Source organism: Nelumbo lutea, chromosome 6 (assembly GCF_056320005.1).
Source record: "Nelumbo lutea isolate HS-2025 chromosome 6, American lotus-T2T, whole genome shotgun sequence".
Classification (NCBI taxonomy): Eukaryota; Viridiplantae; Streptophyta; class Magnoliopsida; order Proteales; family Nelumbonaceae; genus Nelumbo; species Nelumbo lutea.
The window spans coordinates 19,591,014-19,613,647 of NC_142689.1; the positions used below are offsets into that span (position 1 = coordinate 19,591,014).

General features: G+C 35.7%; 1 protein-coding gene and 1 long non-coding RNA gene across 2 annotated transcripts; one reads left to right on the forward strand and one right to left on the reverse strand.

Moving 5' to 3' along the window:
- Nucleotides 1-1,991: 1,991 nt before the first annotated feature.
- On the reverse strand, nt 1,992-12,684 carry LOC148847760 (histidine-containing phosphotransfer protein 1-like). The gene is made up of 5 exons (XM_088951284.1): nt 12,625-12,684; nt 12,055-12,188; nt 11,884-11,952; nt 10,824-10,895; nt 1,992-2,154 (listed from the first exon to the last, which is right to left on the reverse strand). The coding sequence occupies exons 1-5, from the start codon at nt 12,682-12,684 to the stop codon at nt 1,992-1,994; spliced, it is 498 nt and encodes a 165-aa protein (XP_088807410.1).
- A 4,269-nt stretch (nt 12,685-16,953) lies between these two features.
- On the forward strand, nt 16,954-17,737 carry LOC148847761 (uncharacterized). The gene is made up of 2 exons (XR_016101228.1): nt 16,954-17,454; nt 17,551-17,737. It is a non-coding gene; the product is annotated as an uncharacterized LOC148847761 (long non-coding RNA).
- Nucleotides 17,738-22,634: the final 4,897 nt, after the last annotated feature.

Genomic DNA, 22,634 nt, shown 5'->3' on the forward strand with positions numbered 1-22,634 from the left:
AGGAAGAAGCCCTCAAGCCTTCACTTTCACCAGGGAATGGAAAGAATGCCTTGACATCACTCGAGCCTCCCTAGAAAAAGCCACCAGAAGAATGAAGAAATGGGCCAATTTGGGTAGACGACCCGAGAACTTCTGAATAGGTGACTTGGCCTTAGTAAAACTCCATACCCATTGCCTTAGGTTCTTTCGAAGAGTACACCCCGAGCTTGTGAGAAAATATGAGGGACCCTGCAAAATAATAGCAAAAGTAGGAGCTTCATCCTACAGACTCAAATTACCCCATTGGCTTAAAGTACACCCTGTCTTTCATGTAAGCCAACTTAAACCTTACCATGCCAACAACCAAGATACCTCCCGAAACCAAAGTCACCGCCCACACCCATCCTACCAACCACCCAAGAACCGATCCCTTGACTCCATCCTCAACCGTAAGTTGTCCCAATCCTCCCAAACATCAGAATGGGAGTACCTGGTGAAGTGGAAGGGACCTACAGAAGAAGACACCTAGGAGCTGCAGAAGACCTCCTTCCGTTCGTAGAGAAGCTGGACGAGTACCTGAGGAAGAATCTTCGAGGACGAAGATTGAATTGAGTGGGGGAGACTGTGATGGTTCAGCCACCATCAACGCCATCTAAGTGTTTTGGGTTGGGTCCTTGTACTGTTTTTGTAAGGGGGGTATGCCAATGACAATTATGTAAATAGTAGTATGCATGTATAGTATTTTGATGTATTATTTTGTCACTCCCCCAAAAGCTTAACGTACTCTTTGAGGGGAGGTAGGTAGTCGAGTGAGCTCACAAGCGTGTAAAGGTTAAGCACGAGATCCCCTCGACACTGTACTGTGTGTTTGTGCTTACCACTGATTAATGCAATACAAGTTGCCTCTTGTCTAATTTGTGTGCACTCCTGTTTCATTTTGTGTGTTGTTGCTTGTATTTGTAGCCTTTCTCGACCTCAATCGAACGCCGCACAGGGCCCCGTCGACTAATCCCGTGACAATAGCTCAGTGCTAGGCCGGGCTTTGGGCCAGGGGGCCTATCTCATTTAAAACACTATGTTTAATATGCAAGGGTAAATCTCTTAAACTATTAGTTATTTGACATGCGGTACGCCTACCATTTAGCTATTGTCTTGTCCTATCCTTGTCTTCAATTGACATGAAATTCATATATACATATGTATAATTTTTTTTTCAAACCCAATTTTACCTTTAATCCTTCTCCCTTCTTCTTCATCATCCTCCATTCTCGAAGGGGGTGGTGGAGGCTATGTATCTGGCAGTGGCGGAAACTATGGAACTGGTGGTGATAGTGGCTATGCAGGTGCTGCTAGCGGGGGTATGGAGGTAGCGGTGGCGGTGGTGGAGATTATGGAGGAAGTGGTGGTGGAGGTTATGGGAGTGGCAGTGGGGGTAGTGGAAATTATGGAGGTAGAGGTAATGGGAGTGGCAGTGGGGGTACTGGAAATTATGGAGGTAGTGGTGGCGGTGGGGGTGGAAGTTATGGCTTTCACTGGATGGTGGTGGAGGTTGCAGAGATTCAAAATGCGCTCAAGAATAGAGAGGAGCACCGTCACCTCGCCAGCAACGCTTGTCGCTGCAATTTCTGGACGACAGTGCAACGGTGAGAAAGGTTGGAGATCTCAAATCTGTAAGGAGAACCCAGATCTGAGATCTGGCCCGTCGTCCGCCGCTTCAACGTAGGTACTCACCGTCCATTTGAAATCTGCAAGGAGAACCCAGATCTGAGATCTGGCCCGTCGTCCGCCGCTTCAATGTAGGTACTCACCGTCCAACTGAGATCTGTAAGGAGAACCCAGATCTCAAATCTTCAAGGAGAACCCTGAAAGTCACCTACGGTTCGTGTCAAGACAAAGAACCCGGAGTATGCAGCACTGATTTGAGTATATAACACTGGCAGCTTTCCGGAGTTCTCCGGCAGCGCTACGGCGTCGGTGCTGAGTATACAGCACCGGCCTCGGGAACATACTCTTCATTTCTTCAAGGAGAAGTTGCTTGAAGTAGCCTGAACCAGATTGGAGTTATCTGAAAAGATCCGAAGGTTCTGAAGGTTCTTCACATTGGAGCTTCTAGCTAGCTTAATCCCGGCAAGCAAGGCTTGAGCTTCAGCAAAGATGGGTGAGCTTGGAGTAGTACTTCAGAATAGAGCACCTTTAAATCAAGCAAAAAGAACTGCACCAACACCAGCATACCTATAATTAATGGGAGAAAACACCGTCCACCATAACAGTTTCAAAACGTACATGTGTAGCACTCGAACGGGGTCAATATTATATGATCTCACGATCTTGTCCTGTCTCTGATTGGGAGCAAGATTCTACGCTGCTGGCTGGCTGATACACCTGCTGATAGATTTCAGAGCATCATGTAGATTTAGATTTATGCCATTAAAAATCAGACTGTTCCTATTATTCCAAATAACCGAGATAATTACAGCCATGTTTAAACACAGGTATTGTTTTTCCAGCTTTGAGAGCGTCGCATCATTAAGCCAAGATAAGAAAGTCGATTTTATGGTGTTGCTTTCTCTAGTCAAGAAACGGCGACCCAGTTGGGATCGAAACCAGATTGTCCTAGCTAAATCACAATGGAGAAGAGTATGTTCCACTGTTTTACTACAGTGTGAACAAACAGGGCACATCTCTGACTGACTGGCATCTTTCCGATGGAGGTTTGAGCTTGGAGAAAATTAGGGCTCAAATTTCTAAGAAATTGGAACAAACACAAAAATTGGCTGCTTCTGTTTTGGCAACAAGGAGGTGGCAAGGAGGAGAAGGAAGGCGTCTGAAGATGTGGATATGGTCTCCGTGAAGTACAAGCAGCTGGAGAGGGAACTCGAGGAAATTTGTGAAGCCGAGGATTTCGAGAGGGCGGAACGGGTTAGCGAGAGCTTTTGCGGCAACATAAAGGGAGAAGGAAGATGTTGTAAATTCATTGAGGGAAGCTGAAGCAGAGTGCAATTTGGTGGAGTTGAAGATGCAGGAGGTGCTAGAGTTGCAGATCACAGCTAAAGAAGAAGGCGTGTCATTGCTGGAACGGTTTGCCGAGGTGAACTGGAGGGCAAATTTGACATTTCTTTTCCTTCCCTTAGGATGATGACAATTGTCATAAAATTAAGGGTATTGCAAGATAATAGCCAAACAGTAGGAGTATCGCATGTCAATTAGCTAAACAATAGGGATAGTTTAAGAGATTTACCCAATATGTAATTAGTAGAAGGGGCCCTGCATTGCAGGGGCTCTCGTTCATAAACTATCAGGCTTGAGCTCAATTCGAATTAGAAACTTGAACTCGAGATCAAGCTCGAATTGAGTCAAAAACTTGGAAGTTCGAGCTCAACTACCTTTGATTGTAGGTCTCTCAAGCAGCCAAAGTCTCCCTCAATTGCCGAGGTGTCAAATTGATTTCCTCCTCAACTACTGAAGTGTCTAGTTGATGTTTTCTTATTAGACGAGGTGTCGAGGTAAGGTCTCCCTTAATTGGTAAGGTGTCGAGTTGAAGTCTCCCTTAGTTGTCGAGGTACTGAGCCAAAATCCTGAGGAGCGTGTCCATCCAATGCCACTGCATGCGGCTGCATCGTTGGTTCCGAATCGCACGCCGACCTCTATTCTACACACTCCCTCATTGGGTCCATCCTGAGTGTCGTTGCCCACCACGTGCGCTTGTTACCGGTTAATGCCATGTAGGTCTACATCAGTATCTAAAGATGATGTAGTTTTCGAATTGTCTACTTTGGATTGGTAGCTCAAGAATTTGTGGTACCAATTTGATTGTTGACAAAGGATAACCACCTACAGTCCTACAGGTTACATCTCAAGGGTGCTACCGTGGTGGGAGGGTTAGGATCGTGGTTTAAGATCAAACTCTAAAGACCTAGGGACGGTTTGAAAGCAGCCTCTTTGAATGAGATAGGATCAGCTGAATCTATTTGGAGTTCACATCTGTGCCCCACAATCTCCCACAGTACATCCTTGCTCTATATTGAGAACATCTACTAATGATAGTATCAAAATCAATGATATCATCATCGGGAGATATTCCCAATACATGGCAAAGATGTATTATGGGACGTTGTGGGGCACAGATATAAACTCATCTAATAGTTCTTTAATGGTCGTAGGACCAATCATTTTATTCCACACCCATAAATACAAGTAATAGATTGAATGGTTGTGGGCCACTTGCACGGTCATAGGGTGGAGAAAAATGATTGGTCCCATAGCCTATAAAACGGTTACAAAATTCAGCTAATCCGTTTTCTCTTTAAACAGTACTAGAGAATGACTAATGCTAAGTTCATTAATTTGAAATTTATTATTTAATTAAAAAAATTAATATGAGTCTTACATCTTTGTAATTCTGTACTATGACCTATTTTGTTTGAAAATCATTATTAATTTATGTTGTTTTTAATGTGATTTAAGAAATCAAATGAGGTATTATTTATAAACAATAACCCAATTTAATTGGTATTTACTATTTATTTTGTTTTTTTTTATATATATTTTTTTATAAATAGCCAAATTTGTATCACTTCAAAGTGGATTGAATGTGTTTTAATAAACCACTTGTAGAATTTCTATTTGAAAGTGGAATTAACCAATTTTAAAATCCTCTTTTCTAAAAAATTAGAGTGCCACGCGTCTAAATGAAGGGACTGTTACCTGACCACATTCCCTATATATAACATTTCAAAACAACTAAATCACCTTAATTGAATCTTCAGCTCCTGTTATTTATCCCTTTATTGTTGTGAACCATTTACTCGTTGAATGGCATATTCGAAAATAAATAATTTATAAGAAATCGAAGTTTAATTTAAAGAAACAATACAATTTGAACCTCATAATTATAAAGTCCTATTCAACAAGAAAAAAAATACAATAGAAATTAGAAATTTCTAGTGCTAAAACATTCCATCGAATTCAACTAACATAGTACTCATTAAAAATTCAAACTAACAGGAAATCAAATACAAAGCATTGACTTCTCTTAAAATTTTCTTTAGCATATATGAAGGAAGAAAGACACAATTACCAACCCCATCATCATTAGTTTATTCCACCAAAGCTCAAGATCTGCCTCTCCAACTATACAACAAAAAGAAGGACTATAGAAACATGTAAATGACAATTTATAATTGTTTTAGAAAAATACCAAATAAAAGTTAATAGTTATAAATAATGTATAAATACAAAAAATAACCAAATTAATTATAGGATCTCAAAATGGTTATAAAATGCATAATGTTCCACAATCAATAAATGAATTTACAACAAAACCTTCCCAAAGTTTGGCTAGTTTTTTGGTCACTGTGACAAAAATAATGAATCGAGGAGGTGATACAGTTTTTATTTTTAAAACATTGAAAATGCTTTTCAATATTTCAATTTCCATTAGCTAGATCAAACAGTCAAAGTTGTGTTCATCTTTTGAACCTAATACTTCTTATTTAAAGAATGTGTATCCTTATTGGTTCAAAAAAAAGGTAGCTAGTCATTATTCAAAAGAAGGTACAAAAAGAGTATATAACAATTTAGCCTTGAAATAAGGTTAATATTATATTTTTCAACATACTCATTATAAAATCTACATATAAATCATAATATTTTTTTGTACTATGTTTCTATATAATTTAGATAGGGATTATGCCAGAAACGAAGAAATAAAAAAGGATCAATACTTGGTATGTGTTTGGTACTTGGTAGTGTAGCCATTTATCTGGAAGCGTTTTTCAAATAAACGGCCATGCCATTACACGCCATGGATTCGTCTCTCTCCTTTCTTTTCATTGCTGCTAGTTAGGCATTGGCAAAAAACCTAAATTGTAAATAAGCCAAATCTAATCGCTAATATGCATTGATATAATGATATGCATATCTAACGAAATGGGGAAAAATAAATGCAGAAAAACGAAAATAGGGAAAAACACAAAGCTAATAAAAATAAGGAAAATGAACTACTACAAAATGGCAATAAACAAACTAATAAATGAGGGGATCCCCATTTATCATTTGGAAGACATGCTTTGTGTCTCACTCGAACATTTTGAAGATGTGCCATGTAGGATGACACATAGGATTTAGATGAACAAACCTTTGCTAGCAATGGTCGAACATTAGGAGAATGAGTTCACATCAGCGCCCCACAAGGTCCCACAATACATCCCGATCTTGTATTGGGAATATCTTCCGATGAAGTCTCATAATCTCCTGTATTGTCATGGGGAGATGTTCCTAATACAAGGTCGGGATGTGCTGTGAGGCATTGCGGGGCGCTGATGTGAACTTTAGGATAATCACCATTTTTTGCTTCCTATAATGGAAATTATCTTAAAGATCGAGGCATGGCCAATTATCCCCATTTTTTGCAAATAAAACACATTCAACCAAACAAGAGTTCAACTATTTAAGTTGAACTTCCTACGTGGATCCAATGTGAAGGCATTTTTTGAATAAACAACCATGGTTCTAAACATAGCTTTAATGTTGGTCTTAGCTATCCAGAGTCTTGGACAGAAAGACTAGATATGGACCTAACCTTTTGACAAGTTTTTCTGTACATACTAATTGTTGTTTGACTTGAACCCACTTTCTTACCCTTCTCAACTTGAGATTTTACTATTTTACAAGCAAATGGCACTTAAACTAAGAAATCAATAAATAAATAATTAAAAATAAACGCAATACAAAAAAGAACAAACCAGAGTTATCATGGTTGTTTGATATAATTAATGCATAAATACATATTAAACCTTCTTCCTAAAATTTCACTTTTCTTAATTTGGCACTTATAATCCTAGCCCCTCAAATTGGTTTATCATGGAATTTGTTTTTCTTCTACATCTCCTATCTAGCTTGACTCTAAGGCCTCGTTCTCTTTTCGGTAAGTTACTTACCTAGGTAAATGCAATTATCTGGGTAAGTTTTTCCTGAGAAACACTTACTCGGGCAAGTGCATACCCATGTCCTTTTATTTCCCAGGTAAATAAGGCAATGACCATTTTAGCCATAAAAATCCATTATTAAAAGGGTCATTCTTGTCTCATCCAAGTACTGGCAACTTTCCCCCTATGTGGGAAAGTTATTTACCCACCTAGGAGGGGTATTTTCTGATTCCCACTAAATTTGAAAAAAGAACATGGGATTCTTGATCAATGGGAACCAAAATCCCATTGACCAACTTTCCCCCCTCTCAAAATCTAAAAAAAGAACGCCCCCTAATTGATAATAGATACCAAAAGAGTGGTATATGTAGGCAACTCTTGGGAGCCACTTTATTGTTGTTGTTTTTTGTGAAACATTTATTATTATTATTATTATTATTATTATTATTATTATTATTATTATTATTATTGCTCTTTGGATCCTTTTGTGTTTGTGTTTATATGGTAATTTCCTTTTGATTAATCTTTTATTTGTTTTTGTCTTTAAATATAGTCAATTTGCCAAATTGCATAAATCCCATATTCTCATGATCATAAATTTCTATTCATTTTCTATATTTCTTGTTGCAATTAAATTCATGATTATATTTTGGCATAGCAAACTGAAACCCTTCTTATTTAACACGAATGGGAGATATAACATATTGTGATGCAGAATTGAGATTTTCTCTTATACCAAAAATAAAATCTTCTTAAAATGATCTTTCTTATGGTTTGAAGAGTGTCAATTAGGGGTGATTATGGGATGGGCTTTAGGACTAGCTATGACATTAAAAAATACAGTCACCCAACACATATTGTTGTTTATTCTTATATAAATGAATACAAAGATTTGATTCTCATAATTACTTTAAATAAATAGTTGGACAAGCAAGTTATCATTCAAGGTTTCATCTATATAAAAACTATATAAGAATGGATAACCAAAGAGAATAAATTACACACTTTAACGCGAATTGGCAAATAATATATATTAACATATTTTATACATTACAGAATGGAAATGATCACCCCTAGTGCCAATGCACAATTTTTATACCCTACTAATAGGAACGATTCCATCTATCATCTTGTGAAGAGTATGACTTTAGAAGAATTACATATTTTAATTAAAAAGCATTTTCTCAGTCTAATATTGTCACCAAATTATTAGTCATAAAAGGAGTTAACAATAGTGGTAAACATATTTCAAATAAACCCACAAGTGAGTCCCCATTGCTAAAGTCAAAATTAGAAAACTACGGAAGTCACTTAGAGAAGCCGAGGGAAGGAATCATAATAGTAAAATGTTAAGGATTTAACCAAGGTCCTGTTTGACACATCTTTTTGCATGGATTGTTAGCTGTTTAGAAGCCCGACAACCTGTGTTTTGATCTTTTCCCATTTAGTTAAAAAAACATCGATCTAATTTCCAAAAGATGTCGCATTGAAAAGACGTATAAAACCTATTTTGGGCTATTTTCGGGAAGCTCCACATTGAGATTTTTTACCTTTTTTCATTGTGTCTTTGCGTGAGAAAACGCACCTTAATCAAATAGTCTTCAAGCTACTAAGATCTTAATGCAAAAACTTACATCGTCTTTTGGCTATCAAGTCTTCCAAAATATCTTTCAAAAAAGACTTGCCAAACGGCACCCAAAGATAGTAATGTAGCAAAGACCCTAAACTTTTCTATTTAAATTAAATATGGATGGTACTTGTAAGGGCAACTCAGGCCTTAGTGGAGGTGAGAGTACCATTAGAAATCATATTGGCTAGTTTAAATTTAGTTTATCTAATTCGTATGAGTTTGGAACTTCAATAAGAGCTGAAATGTTAGCCATGCTTGATGGTCCCAACTTTTGTATGACTCATCACATTAAAGAGGTCAAAGTTGAAAGTGATTGTGGCATATTAAACATGGGGTAAGTAAGGTCATATACCATTAGGTTGAATGCCCCTCCACTTACAGAAAAAAATTGAGGTTACAAATAAATAAATAAGATGAATTGCTTGTGATCAAGCAATGATTGTGTCACTGTTACCACAGAAGTATAGAATAATACAAACCCCATTTTTGCATGCTCCTCTAAGATATCTATTAATGAAAATTAAGTTTAACACATTTTAGTAATAATTTATTTTATGGTTTATCAACTAAAAATATATTTAATACTTATAATCATTTAGTTAGTTAACTCGAAGCATATATACTTATCACATGTAAGTTAGCTTAATGATTTCTCAACATTATATCCTTCGAGTCAAATCTTTTAAAAGGCAATTTATATGGTACTAAAAAGTATCGTTCATAAAATACTTTAATCCATAAAAATATTCCATGAATTTTAATGAAAATATAGAAGAATTAATTATCAATTTATTGGGTATCATACATTTATAGTGTCATAATATATGTATTTTTATTATATATATATATATATATATGTATGTATGTATGTATGTATGTATGTATGTATGTATATAAAAAATTGATCATGAGTGCATGCATAAGGTACATACTATAAGAGGTAATATACATGAGAAAGATAAGAGGTATATTATTTAATATTTGCAAATTTATATAAACTACATTTGTATGATAAAAATAGAATAAGATAAAATTTAATACAAATTAAAGAAGTTTATTGGTGGTTTTTATGGATTCCTCTACCTCATAATTTTTATAGGCTTGTATGGTTATAACTTATAAAGAATGATAACTGGGGGAATCTATCACAATACAAGGGGATAATTTAACATAGGTAGGGGTTTGAGACAATACATTAGAAAACCAATAAAAAAATTGTGAGGGGAAACAAATCATAAATTTCACAAATTTATTTTATTTACCTGGATAATTGTCTCAAGTTGGCATTGTAGATGATAATGCTCATTTTTCATCCGAATCAAGGCTCTTATGCATCTAAAATGACAACATATTTGTCAATAGTTGAAATGTTTTAAAAAATATTATATAGACACAAATTTGAGAATTTCAAATAATACAATAAGATAAGCATGTATATTATGATGAATATTTAGGCAATAATAATACATTTAAATGATAAAATAAAAAAACATTAATTTAAATTGAAAAGTAATATTTTTGGTCTCTAAAAACAACAAAAAAGCCACTAAGATTACTATGCAAAATACAACACTTAAGTGGTTAAAGATGTTAATTTTTATCCGAATATTAAAGTATATGGTAAATTATAAATTACCACCCTATACTTTTGGGTAGTGACATTTAGCCCCTCGAAATTTCATTTGTGACAAAGACCCCATTGAATTTTCAAATTCCAACAATGTGCCCCTCACCATTAAATATGCAATAGAATAAGTTAATTTACTAAAATGCCCTTTTGATATTGTATAGGAAAGAAGATGGCATTTCAAAATGATGAAAATGTGATAGGCAAAGAATATTACCTCTTTTTTGCCTTTGTGTGATAAAGAAACATAAGTAAAGGGTTTACACAAATATGTAACAGAAAGGGTAAAATGGTCCAAAAAATTATAGAAATGGTAGTTTTAGGATTTAAAAATATTTAACATGTACAGGATGGTAACATGAGAATCTTTTTCGAAGTATACTAAGGGAACAAAGTGTTGGAATCTGAAACTTTAAGAAATCTTTGTAGCAAATGAAAGTTTTGAGGGCTAAGTGTCATTACCCCCAATGTGCAGGGTAGTAATCTGTAATTTATCCTAAAGTTTATTAGTATAATTATTATGCAAAAAAATAATAATAATTTCTTTTGAATTACATGAATATTGAGCAGTTTGGTATCATAATTAAAAAGTAAATAGCATACTATTGAATGGCACATGCAAATATAATATCAACCAAGTCCATGAGGAAATGTTTTTTACCCATCTTTAAAATGACCACTAGAAACTCGGATAAGTTCTGTACAAGCAAGTACCAATAAACGAGCACCAATACTGCATCACCAAATGCAAAAAGGAAAAAAGAAATTGCATAAATATTATGTGGATGGAACATATAAAATATTTGTTTTTATAATATGACTACCAAATCTAAAACAAAAAGATATTAAATTAAAAGGATCTATTAATTATCTTTAATAATAAGTATTAGTTAATTAATTAAAATTGTAAAATTATTGGAACATCTAATTTCAATGATGTTGAACTCTTAAGAATAAACTAAATTTTTTTAATGTTGTTTTGTTAAATAGTTGTATCAATAATAGTTTCAAAGGAAAGAAAAAATTTATTTTTGTATTTTAAAAGAAAAATATTAATCGCAAAGTCAACATTTTTAACCTCTACCATTGTAATTAATTTGATTTTAAAAGAACCAAGCCCATATTTTTTTTTCATCAGATCATTTTCTTCAAGGTTTGTACGTTGCCTCATCTATACTTATTTATATTGTATAATAGAGGAGAGATGGGAGGCCAAGAGTCCTTTCACCTCAATGCTCACATGGACCTCCCCCTTCTCTCTTTTCTCGCACATTTGATTATTTGTTCTTTTAAATTGAATTATCAAAATATAAAAAGCACAATAAAAACTTTTTTGGGTCTTAATTTTCTCTAATAAAATCCATCATTACTCTTTTTAATAAGATCATCCTTAAGACTCTCTCTCTCTCTCTCTCTCTCACACACACACACATGGTGCAAGGTTATAAATTAGATGGCTTTGGTTGAATTAAGGGCTAACCCTAAGAATGGACCTTGGCCTAGACCTAAACTGATGTCAAAATCCAAATTTGTCAACTCGAACCTAATTAAAATTTCTATTCAACCCCATGCATTGCATGGGTTTAATTAACATCCCACCTACTTATTCATATATTAAAGTCAAGCCATATAATTAGGACAAGGCTTAGATAATGATGATAACAACATTATTGATTATTTCGTGCCTATATATAGAATTGTAAAATTTATTTACTTATTACCTAAGACTACTCCCTTTCACCTGCATTACATAAACTTTTAGCCTTTGATAGTCTACAATAGGGCGGTCCCTACAAAAGAATTTGAATATAAATCAAATCTAATCCACAAAATAACTAATAAATTTGGAAGCTAAAATTAAACACAATAAAATAAATTAGAAATAGAATTACAAAATTTTGGACATTTCAGCAAGGGCCCTTTGTGAATCATTTAAAAATGTAGCAAGTGTATTAGCAACAAATGCTGGATCACTTAATTCTTGTAAACTTTGTAACTCTGCAAATTGTAAAGAATCCAAGATGCCCTACAAAAAATGACATGAATGAAAAATAATGATCAATCCAATGATAAAACACAATTACAAAAAAAAAAAAAAAGTATTTCAATATTAATTAGGAAAACACTTTAAATTGTCAAGCTTAATTAAGAGTTATTTCATTAGATAATGAAACAACATTCTTTTTTCAAACAAGAGCAAAACCTTACATTGGAACCAAATATTTATGAAAAGCTATTATAAAAATAAACAAATAAATATCTATAAATTTTGACTATAATTCATATAAAAATAAAATAAGCATGACTCTACAAAACCAATAAAATTGGTATTAAAATAGTACACTATCTATAAATTGATTATTCATAATAGATTGGAGATGAACAAAAGAAAAAGCTACATAATCACCAATAAAGTAAAGCTTTTAAAAAGAAATTAACAAGAACAAAGTAGTCTCAATTACCTCATCAAATAGTGATTGTATGTGTGCTCTAAGCCGTGCTTTGAGATCTAAGATAGACATTGTTAAAAATGAAAGAGTTATAATGAAAGGAAATGAAATTGAATTGATATTTAAAGTTTTAAACCATATAGAGGTAATCCATTTTATAAATTGTCTTTGGGATGAGACAACTAAGAGGCATTTATTATTGTTATATTATACACTGAGTTCTTAGTTGTCTGGAATGTTCTCACAATTAAATTCAAAAAATGCAAACGCATCCATTCCTTCTATTGTCGTTTTACAAGTTTTTTTTTTTTTTAATGTGTCAGATTTTTATCTTTAGTTTCAAAAAAATATCAAAATGTTATAGATAATGAAATGGTTTTCAACACTCATGTAATCTCAATGACATTAATTGCCTATCGATTATGATCATATATATATATATATATATATAATGGTAATTATTGGTTCATTCTTTATAATTTTTTATAATAAATTAAATTGGGTGCACATGAGACCCACTGGCCATCATAGCATGGGAGAGCTTGTGGTTCTATGCCATTGAGTGATTACCGATTTGGTTTTAATTTTCTTTCTTAACCAATATTTTCCATTGTTAATTGATTAAAATAAATATTTGAGATCATCTAATCACATTTATAAATGTCCATTTTTATTTAATAATCCTTACATTTGGAACTCATCTCCAAGAAATGATAAATAATGTTCATATATTTCATATGAACCACTAATTGTAGTTTTCTTTACATTATTAGTTAATTAAGTATCGAGTTCATGTTTTTCTCCAAATTAATTTTAAGTGGAATTATTTTAAACTAAGACAAATTATTTATATAAATTTATTTTGTTATTTATTTACAAATTACTAAATTATGATATATTATCTAGCAATTTAACGAGACTTGATATAATGGCACTTGCTTGCAATTCTTCTAAACCTTAAAGGCGTTTGGATAAATCCTTGAGTTTCACTTTCTTCTTGTTAACAATCAATGCAACAAAACATTTTCCATGTGCCCCTACACCTGTTTGTACAGTTGGGCAGGTTCATTCTTGCACGATATGATTAGTACTCATAATTAAGATTCTATCTACTTTACTTCATTGAGACAAAAACATTAAATGAAGTGAGTTTTGTTATTGACATGCATATTTATAAACAAAAAATAAGTGAGCAAAAACCACCGTACCATATTTAGGAATCTTTTCAAGTTCCAGGCAAGTGTCAAATTCATATTAAAAGAAATTTACTTATTGTCTACCATATTTTTTCTATATCATAATCAAATCCTTCAACTTTCATCTATTCACACAAGTAAATTCCAAATTTTTCAACGTTGATGGCTTGTATTATCTTATCTATACTATTATAAGATTGTCTTAGTTTATGTATAAGTTATAAAAGTTAAGTTTAATTATCCTTACAATTTAACATTTACATAATTAGCAAGACAAGTATCCATTTTATAATAGATAGATATGTCATTTATGAAAGAGAAATATTCTAAATTAAATTAGCATAAGAAATGTCATATCTCGTTATTTCTATATAATGGGATCATTGGTTGCCTTACCTACCCAATAGAACTGCATTGATCTAACCATGTATTGGTTCTGGACCTCTGGTTTTGAATTTTGTGTCCCGATTACATTTGAGCCAGAACAGGTTTTAATCAATTTAAGACCTGACCAATTATATGTTGGGGTGTTAATTGGACTGGATTTGGTCCAGTCTAATGTGAGTCCATTATAAATGGATCTAGTCCAATCCAGTTCAATGAGAGTCCATTACAAATGGATTTGGTCTAATCCAGTTTAATGAATATTTTGGACCATTTTGGACCGGTCCAAAGACTGTCCAATTTATTCAAATTTCTGTTAATTTAGATTGGTTTCAACTCAAACTTGGTTCATTGACACCTATGTTTTTATCTTTATCAGTGGACTAAATATTGACTCAATCCAATATAAATTCATTATTGATGGACCAGGTCAAATTCAATATGTCATACTGGTCCTTTCAATCTGTCCAAATTTAATGTCTTATTGGTCCATCCAATCCAAAACGCGTCCATTGACACTCCTAATTATATGTAGTTAATGACATATAAAAATATATTTGTTTTATTGTAATTTTTGCTACATTGTATGTCTAAAAGGGTAACTTTCGTATAGTTTATTATTATTAAGAGATAACCACTAGAACCTAATTGACCGGTGGAAGAAAATGAAGGAGGAGAGAGTGCAGGATAATTTCACGTGGTTCTAGGAGAAAATTTCGACTATCTTCTGCCACCTCTGGAAAAACAGATACAGTAAAACTTTTAATAATAAATCCCTCCCACAAAGCTTGGTTATATTCTACCCGCAGATCCTGACAAAAGAAAATTCCAAAAAACATAAATTGGATCAAATGGCTACCTCCGAACTCAAATTCTATAAAAATTAATTTTGATGTATCGGCTAAAATTGGATGATATTTGTGCTTATGGGTTTATGATGAGAAACTATAAAGAAATCCTATGAGCAGAGATGGGCAACGTTGGAACCACATTTATAGAGGTAGCTGAATTTTGGCCTGCCCTTAAGCCCATAAACTTGCTTTAGGTGGCTCGCTGTTGGTGATAAAAAGTCTATAAGGTAGTAGAAACATCCATATGGCCCATTTGGTTTGCAATAATAGGGGTCTGAAATCAGAATCGGAATGGGCTATTCCAATTTCAACTGTTTGATTGGATGGAATTGGAATCCTATTTTCATTCTTGTTGGAATGGCATTCTCCGATTTAAAAAAAATAGTCATTTTCTGCTTCTTTTTTTGAAATGAAATCTCATTCCTGCTGATTCTAATTCTCATTCCCACTTTTATTGATTTTCAAAAAAATATTCACACTCCTATCTGAATCAAACAAATTATGAAAATAGAATAATAGACTGTTCTAATTCCAATTTTGATTCCGATTTCAACTATAAACCAGACAGACTCTAAGTTTCTTATAGAAGATTGCCATCTCATTGCAAACCAAGCGTCTCCAAGGATAGTATACAATCACACGAGAAGGGAAGTAACTGTGCAGCGAATTGGTTAGCTAACAAAGGACAGAAGTATTTGTTTCAGAACTTCCCCTCGTATTTAAGTTTTATTACCTTTTTGGAGGCAGCTGGCCGGGCCCATCCTCGTTGGTGTTATGTTGTTTTCCATAAAAAAAGTTGCCAGTTATTATTATTTCATAGGTAATTAATTGTCAAGGTCTAACCGGGTCGACCCGATTATCCAATTTACAATTGGATCGGGTCTAAGTCTATTTGATAGAAATGACAAATGGCTCAGGACTGGTCCACCTTATCCACTCCAGACCCATCCGACCCATTGATAGCTCTAAGCATCACCTACACTAAAATCTATTAATTGGAAAAAAAAGGCCATAAATCAAGTGGATATCTTCTTTTTATATCACAGAAGCTATGTTATGGGCCTCCCGTTATAGATAGTCCAGTGTCAGGTTCGAGTTTTCGTCTGGGTTAAGGGAGCACTTGCCAGGTGGCATATGAAGCGGTTTGGAGGGCCCATAACTTGTTAAAATAAACAAGTTCTCCATAATATTTTGATTCTGGGCCTCATGAAGCTTAAAGTTAAGCCCAATATAAGCTCATAACTGACCTTTATTCAGAGAATAAAAACAACAACAAACTACACATTATTTAAGAATCTCTGCACTATTGGTGAGCTGAGCTGTGTTTTCCCATCAAAGAATCTCTGCTGAAAATAGTACAATGAGGATTATCACATTGTTTTGTTGTCATTATTTGGGTCTGTAATTTGGAGAAACTTCCATGAGATGACCCATCTCAGCTGGCAATCTTTCATGGGATGATTACTGGTTAGACAGTATTCTCTACTACAGCAAATGTTGGGTTGTAACCTCATCGGCATAGAAAGAGGGAGATCCTTTAAATTCGATTTCAATAAAGACTCGAGTAAATTCCACAGATAACTGTAAATCTTCAATCCAGACTGCACTCAGCCCAGAATCGGTGAATTGGATTTTTTTTATATATTTCTGAGACTGAATTTGTGAGGTTATTTCAACAATCAAGAGTCAATACTAACTCCCCTGATGCTTCTCAGCAGTCCAGTCTTTTCAACAAACTCACCAGAGACCATTGGGAACACCATCCAAAGGAAAGTCATTCTCTTATTTATAACACCTTCAAACCAAATCTTCCCCAGCAAGTCATGGTGAGTCTTGCTAGGGAAGTCCCAACTAAAACTTTCTCCCAAAGTAATTGAGGAAGAAAGGTAAACCCTAAAACAATGGAACGTGTCACAATCTTACAATGAGACTTCAAAAGGCTCACAACCTTTTCTGGGATGGTCCAGAGCTGTAAGAATATAGGAAAGAAAGACACAGGTTGTTGCTTCAAGGAAAGACATTCCTCAACCTTCAACCACCCCAAGTCTCCTTCCATTCTCAAGCTTAATTTCCACTAGCTCTCCCTTCTATCTTCTGTATCCTTATTCTCTTCTCTGGGTGGTTTATCTGTGATCATCAAACACATGTCTACCTCTGAATCTGAAGTTTCTTCACCTTCTGTAAGAGTTCAGTTGGTGTCAAAATGGGTGTCTGACCAACTACTCGGCAAATTCTCGGATGTGTCGGAATTCAGTTTCGATTACCAGCAGAGTGGGTTGTGGTCTCCTCCGGTAAGAATAAGTGTTTTCTTGAACTCGCCGGACAATATATGCACTGACAATGAAATGCTAGCAAGGCTAAAAACCGCTAATAGGATACGCCGTCCCCGGAGGCACAAGTTTTGTTTCAAAGTATGAACTTAGTTCAATCCCTTAAACTGTTTAACATTGAGAGAGATTTGAATTTGAGTTTGAGTTAATCTTGGATGTTGATGATCTTTTTCTCAGGCGTTTTGGTGTCTCATGAAGTGAACGTCTGCGTTGCGGCGGTGCCAAAGCAGTTGTCTCGCCGGAGGTGGTTTACGGTTTACCTCATGTTAGCAGTAGGACAAAAATACCCTTGAACTTTGCAAGTAATTATATGTCACATGTATCAAATGAAAAATTATATACAAAAAAAGCAGATTCCCATTGATCCTTTATTGTTTTACGCGGTATTATAATATACAATTATATTCTTGGTAAGGGTCATTCATTACCTGGTTTAATGGTAAATTGAGTGTGGTCAGGTTGGCTTTAACATCCATTGTGAAAAAGTAAAATTATCTGTTTTCACGATGGATCAAAAAAGAAAAAGAAAATCTTGCGACTTGCGAGGACCAATTCAGGGTAATGGACTTTTAATTCAGGATTGGAATCCATATTGAAAATTATCCATCTTGATATTTGATGGTGAGCGATTTGGTTGTTCCTAATTGGATGGTAGTTTGGATATTGGTTGTTTAGTTGGCCGGTCAAAGTGCAAAAACAGAATGCTCAGAGAACCTAAGGTGATTTATTTGGTGTGGTCGTTCCAATGCTTAAGTAGTATTTGTTGTATGTGAGTTGAAAGTTTAAGAATTGGAGAGCTAGAATGCAGTAAATTATGCGTACCTTGTATCATTGGAGTGGATGCCTTTATATAGGCGTTGTTTGACGTAAGATTCACGCATTACGTCCGAGGTCTCCGGGAAGACATGCTTAATCGGTCCGAAGTCCTCGAAGGTAGTCGTGCATGTAGACCAGTCTTCGCGCCTTGTTCGGTTTCCTCTGGAACATTCGTGGCGGGGGCCAACTTCCGAGAAACGCGTGAGTGATGGGATATGCATGTAGAATTGGTCAGCGAGCACGTCTCGCATGTCGCCACCTAGACCTCAATTAGATTGGCAAGCCCTCGAGGGAAGTCGCTCCTCATCGAGGTCACTTCAACCGTATTGACGATGTACCACAGGTCGGCCCTAGACGAGGTGTTATAAGCCGCCTTAAGTTGTGGACGAGGTTGCCAGCTAGATTTCCACCAAGTCGGCGGAGGCGGGTCGCCAGGTTGGTAGCAAAAGCAGGTTGCCAGGTTGGACTCCATCACTTTGGCTGAGGCAAGTCATCGCCTAGGTGGTGTCAGGGTGTCGTCCGACTATTCTAAGATGCCATGTGTCATGATGTCACTGGAGGGCCAAATTTGTCATAGTGTCGGAGTGTCATCCATCACTTTGGCCCAGAGTGACTAATTCAATGAGCTCATAGCCGTAGGCGTCGGTCCAGTTTGCTCCTCAGGTTGGAAGAGTCTAAGTGTTGAGTGCAACCTTACACAGGACTTCACCGTCTTAATTATCGGGGCAGAAGAGCGAATTCATCTACTTGAGCAGAGGCAAAGCAAGCACTTCGAGGACATCTACCATACTAGGGATGCAACCATCAAGGAGTTTTAGAATTCAACCTAATACCTCAAGAACAAAGTTCATCATGCCATCCTCAAGAGGGGCTTCTAACTGCGTGACTACCTCGCCAGGTCGCTCCACTCAAGTAGACTATAACATAATGTCCCTCGAGCTAGTTCTCGAAAGAATAGCAGGTGAGGTCGATGTGGAGCCTGAAACCGAGGTGGAGGTCAGCTGTGAAGAGATTGGCCAAGTTTGCACGTCTGCCACGGTGCTGAAAGCGAACTAATCTTCCCTACCTTTGTTTCTTTTTCTCTCTCCTTTTTTTAGTTGGTGGTGAGATGCCGATCTCCTTTGAGATTGATTTACAGGTGTTGCCAAGCTAGATAAATAGGGGGCCGACTTGCTTAGATCGGTCTACCTGTTGTTGTCATGCTTTCGAAGTTGGCTTGAGGGCTCCTTAGCTAAAAAGCAGTATGGCTTTTCCTTAGGACTCAATTTGAGCAGGTTACCAAAGCGAATGGTTGTTCCATAGTAGCTTTAAATGTGGCTACTTCTATGCCACCGTGTGGGGTTGGCTTCTCCAGTAGGTGCTTGCGAGACCATAACGTACATGTACTACACCTGCTCCTGGAACTGTTGGCCGCCCTCTCCAACTAGAGCTATGGGAGGCTCACCTTGAGGGGGCGACTCTACTGTCTACGGGTCACCTACTCTCATGGGAACCACAAAGGGCTCAACCTATGAGGCCGGTTCCACATTCAATTCGCTTCCAACCAATGTTCAAAGTATCGAAAATGCAAGGTGTATCAAAAAGGTAATTTTAAGAGACGTATCAAGATATGCTTTGGAAACGTTAGATACAGACGAAAAATCAAGATCCACATGTATACACTAGAAAATTAAAAAAAATCCTTAAAAATATGAACAATAATAAAAACGAGTTTTATGTGAGTATAACTAATTTGTTTAAACATAAAACCATTCTTTAATGATTTATATAAAATATCGGGATATAATTAGTAACCATTGAAAAATAATAGAAAAACTAAAAAGTTTGTATATATACTAACATTTATTAGTTAATATATTTTTTTAAATCATTTATTAGTTAATATTTATTATATATAGAATTAGATAATATTTATTATGCATACAAGTTAATATACAAGTGTAGTCTGTGAAGAGTAGTGTAGATAGAGATACACCATATCAGAATTAAAGTATTAAACATGGAATCTTCTTTAGATTGTCGTGATGACTCAAATCCTGTGGCTAACTCTTTTGCTAAGGATAATGAGTCTTGTGCTCTTTGCCCAAACACAAATAATACAACCCAAAATTTTGCGGAGCCTCTACCATTACTTAGCTGCTTGCTTCGGCCGGCCACACCAACGATAGATGAAAATCATGAGACGGCCGACAATGAAGACAAGAATGGCGTCACTGTAGCGTTACACTTACACATTGGGCTGCCTAATAGTTCGAGTTGCTCCACGTACATGAAACTAAATGATATGGTGGGAGACAAAAATATTGCTGTAGGTGTGGGTACCCAGTATTGTAAACCGACTCCCGTGCAGATACTCATCGGCTACCCCTATTTTTTGTATCACTTCTGCAAAAAAACCTTCAACCGCTACAACAACCTTCAACCACTGCCCTTATTCAGGGCAAAAATATCATTCCATCGTCTTCCTCTTGAGAGTGTAGCGGAGGAAGACGATGAATAGTATTAATGCCCTTTTTCGATATTTTTCTAAAAAAGTTACCCTATTTTAATTATTTTATAAAAATATTATTTTTTATTGATATTCAAGGCAAAAAGCTGCCTTTACTGCTAGAAGCCCTTTTTCTCTTTCTTTTTTTTTTTTTATTTTTTACATTTAAAAAATGAGAAAGAGGGCATAACGGAAGTAATGACCTACCATTTGATGATTTCGCACATGTGAGATGTGGGTATTATGTGTGGCTGACATATTAAAAGTTGAACGAAAGACCACCGTCTCACACCAATGACGAGTGTAGGAGATCTAAGCTCGACTAAGATCGTCGTCCTCGTCAAATGGAGCGAAGGTTTCAGAGACGGTTGAAGTTCTCTTTCCTCTTTGAAGAGAAACTAACAATAATGTCAAAGGGTATTTTGGACCATTAAAAAGTAGTTTAGGCATTTTGAAAAAATAAGTGTCATGTGGCATTACATGCTAGCAGATAGACCAGTTCATGGGTCGGGTCAGGCTGAACTTTTACTTTGTATTAACAGATTTTTCTAAGGCCCGAGCCCAAGTCCGGCCCGACCGTCGGGCCTACAACTTGAGCCCGAGCCCTGCCCGACCGTCGGGCCTACAACTTGAGCCCGAGCCCGGCCCTCATGAAAAGCCCAAAGCCCGAGACTAGGCTCGAGCTTGAAATTTAGCCCATACTGTTACTACTGCTGAAGCGGCTGAATAGAGAGAGATTATAAAGAAAAGAATAAAAAATGTATATATTAAATTATAAATATATATTTCAACAAATATTATATTATTTATATATTTTATATAATATATAAAATGCATATTACATATTTTATGAAATATATAATGTTGAGTCGGGCCGAGTCAGGCTCAGGCCGAGCTTTTTTGACAAATCCCGAGCCCCACCCAAAACATAGTTGGGCTTACTGTGTTAGGCCTGAGATCAGGCCTGCGGGCCTAACTACATGACCAAGCCCGACCAGGGTGCAGGCTGGGCCGGGCCGGGCCGGGTCATCGAGCTATCTGGCCCATGAATAGGTCTACTAGCAGATATTAACGACGAGCTAACAGTAGGGGATGACTATGTCCATTGGCAGAAATTCCAAGTAAATAACAAAATGATATTTCTACCACAAAAAAGTAACAATTAAAATGAGTAGAATAGTTCCATCCAAGGTTCTAAATATTGATACAAGGCGTATCGACCTGTATCAGTGTTTTTTTTTATATTTTATTTAAGTTCTAGCTACCCTTTGAACCATGGCCTGACCTGATACAACCCATGTAGGGGTGTATCGGGAAGGCCTCAATACGAGCCAATAGTAACAATATTTTCAACCTTGGTCCCATCATGTTTTGTAAAAATGTCTCTCAACTAGGAAAGTTATTTATCCACTTAGGAGATGGGTAAGTTTTACCCAGGAAAATAAGGGTAACTTTAATGTAGGACCCATTATTTAATACAAAAAGAGCATACGCCCATTGACCAACTTTCCCATGGTCTAAGTGATTATGCAAATAATAGGATAAGTTCTTGTCTATTAATAAAATCATATGGGTAGTTTAATTATTTAAAACAAGGGAAAATTCATGATAGGTATCCTGTACTTACTTCAGGCAGAGTCCCAATTTAGTATCCAAAACTTTAAAATATAACAATTTAGTACATTTTTGCGACAATCTACTACCTAACGTTAACTGACTGTTAAGTGTCATGGGAAACCCCTTAAGTTTCATATAATTTATTACTGTTCACTGCCATCGTTTATCATCTCTTTTGTTGAACACCGCCCACTGTTCCCTGCCACAGAAGAGAAAACCAGAGAAAGAAAACCGGTGTTCATAGAGTCAGAACTAAGCAAAAGTTCATTGCCACTGTTCCTGCACTGTTCACCGCTTTTATTCTAGTCTATGAGCACTCTTCACCACCACTGTTCACCGC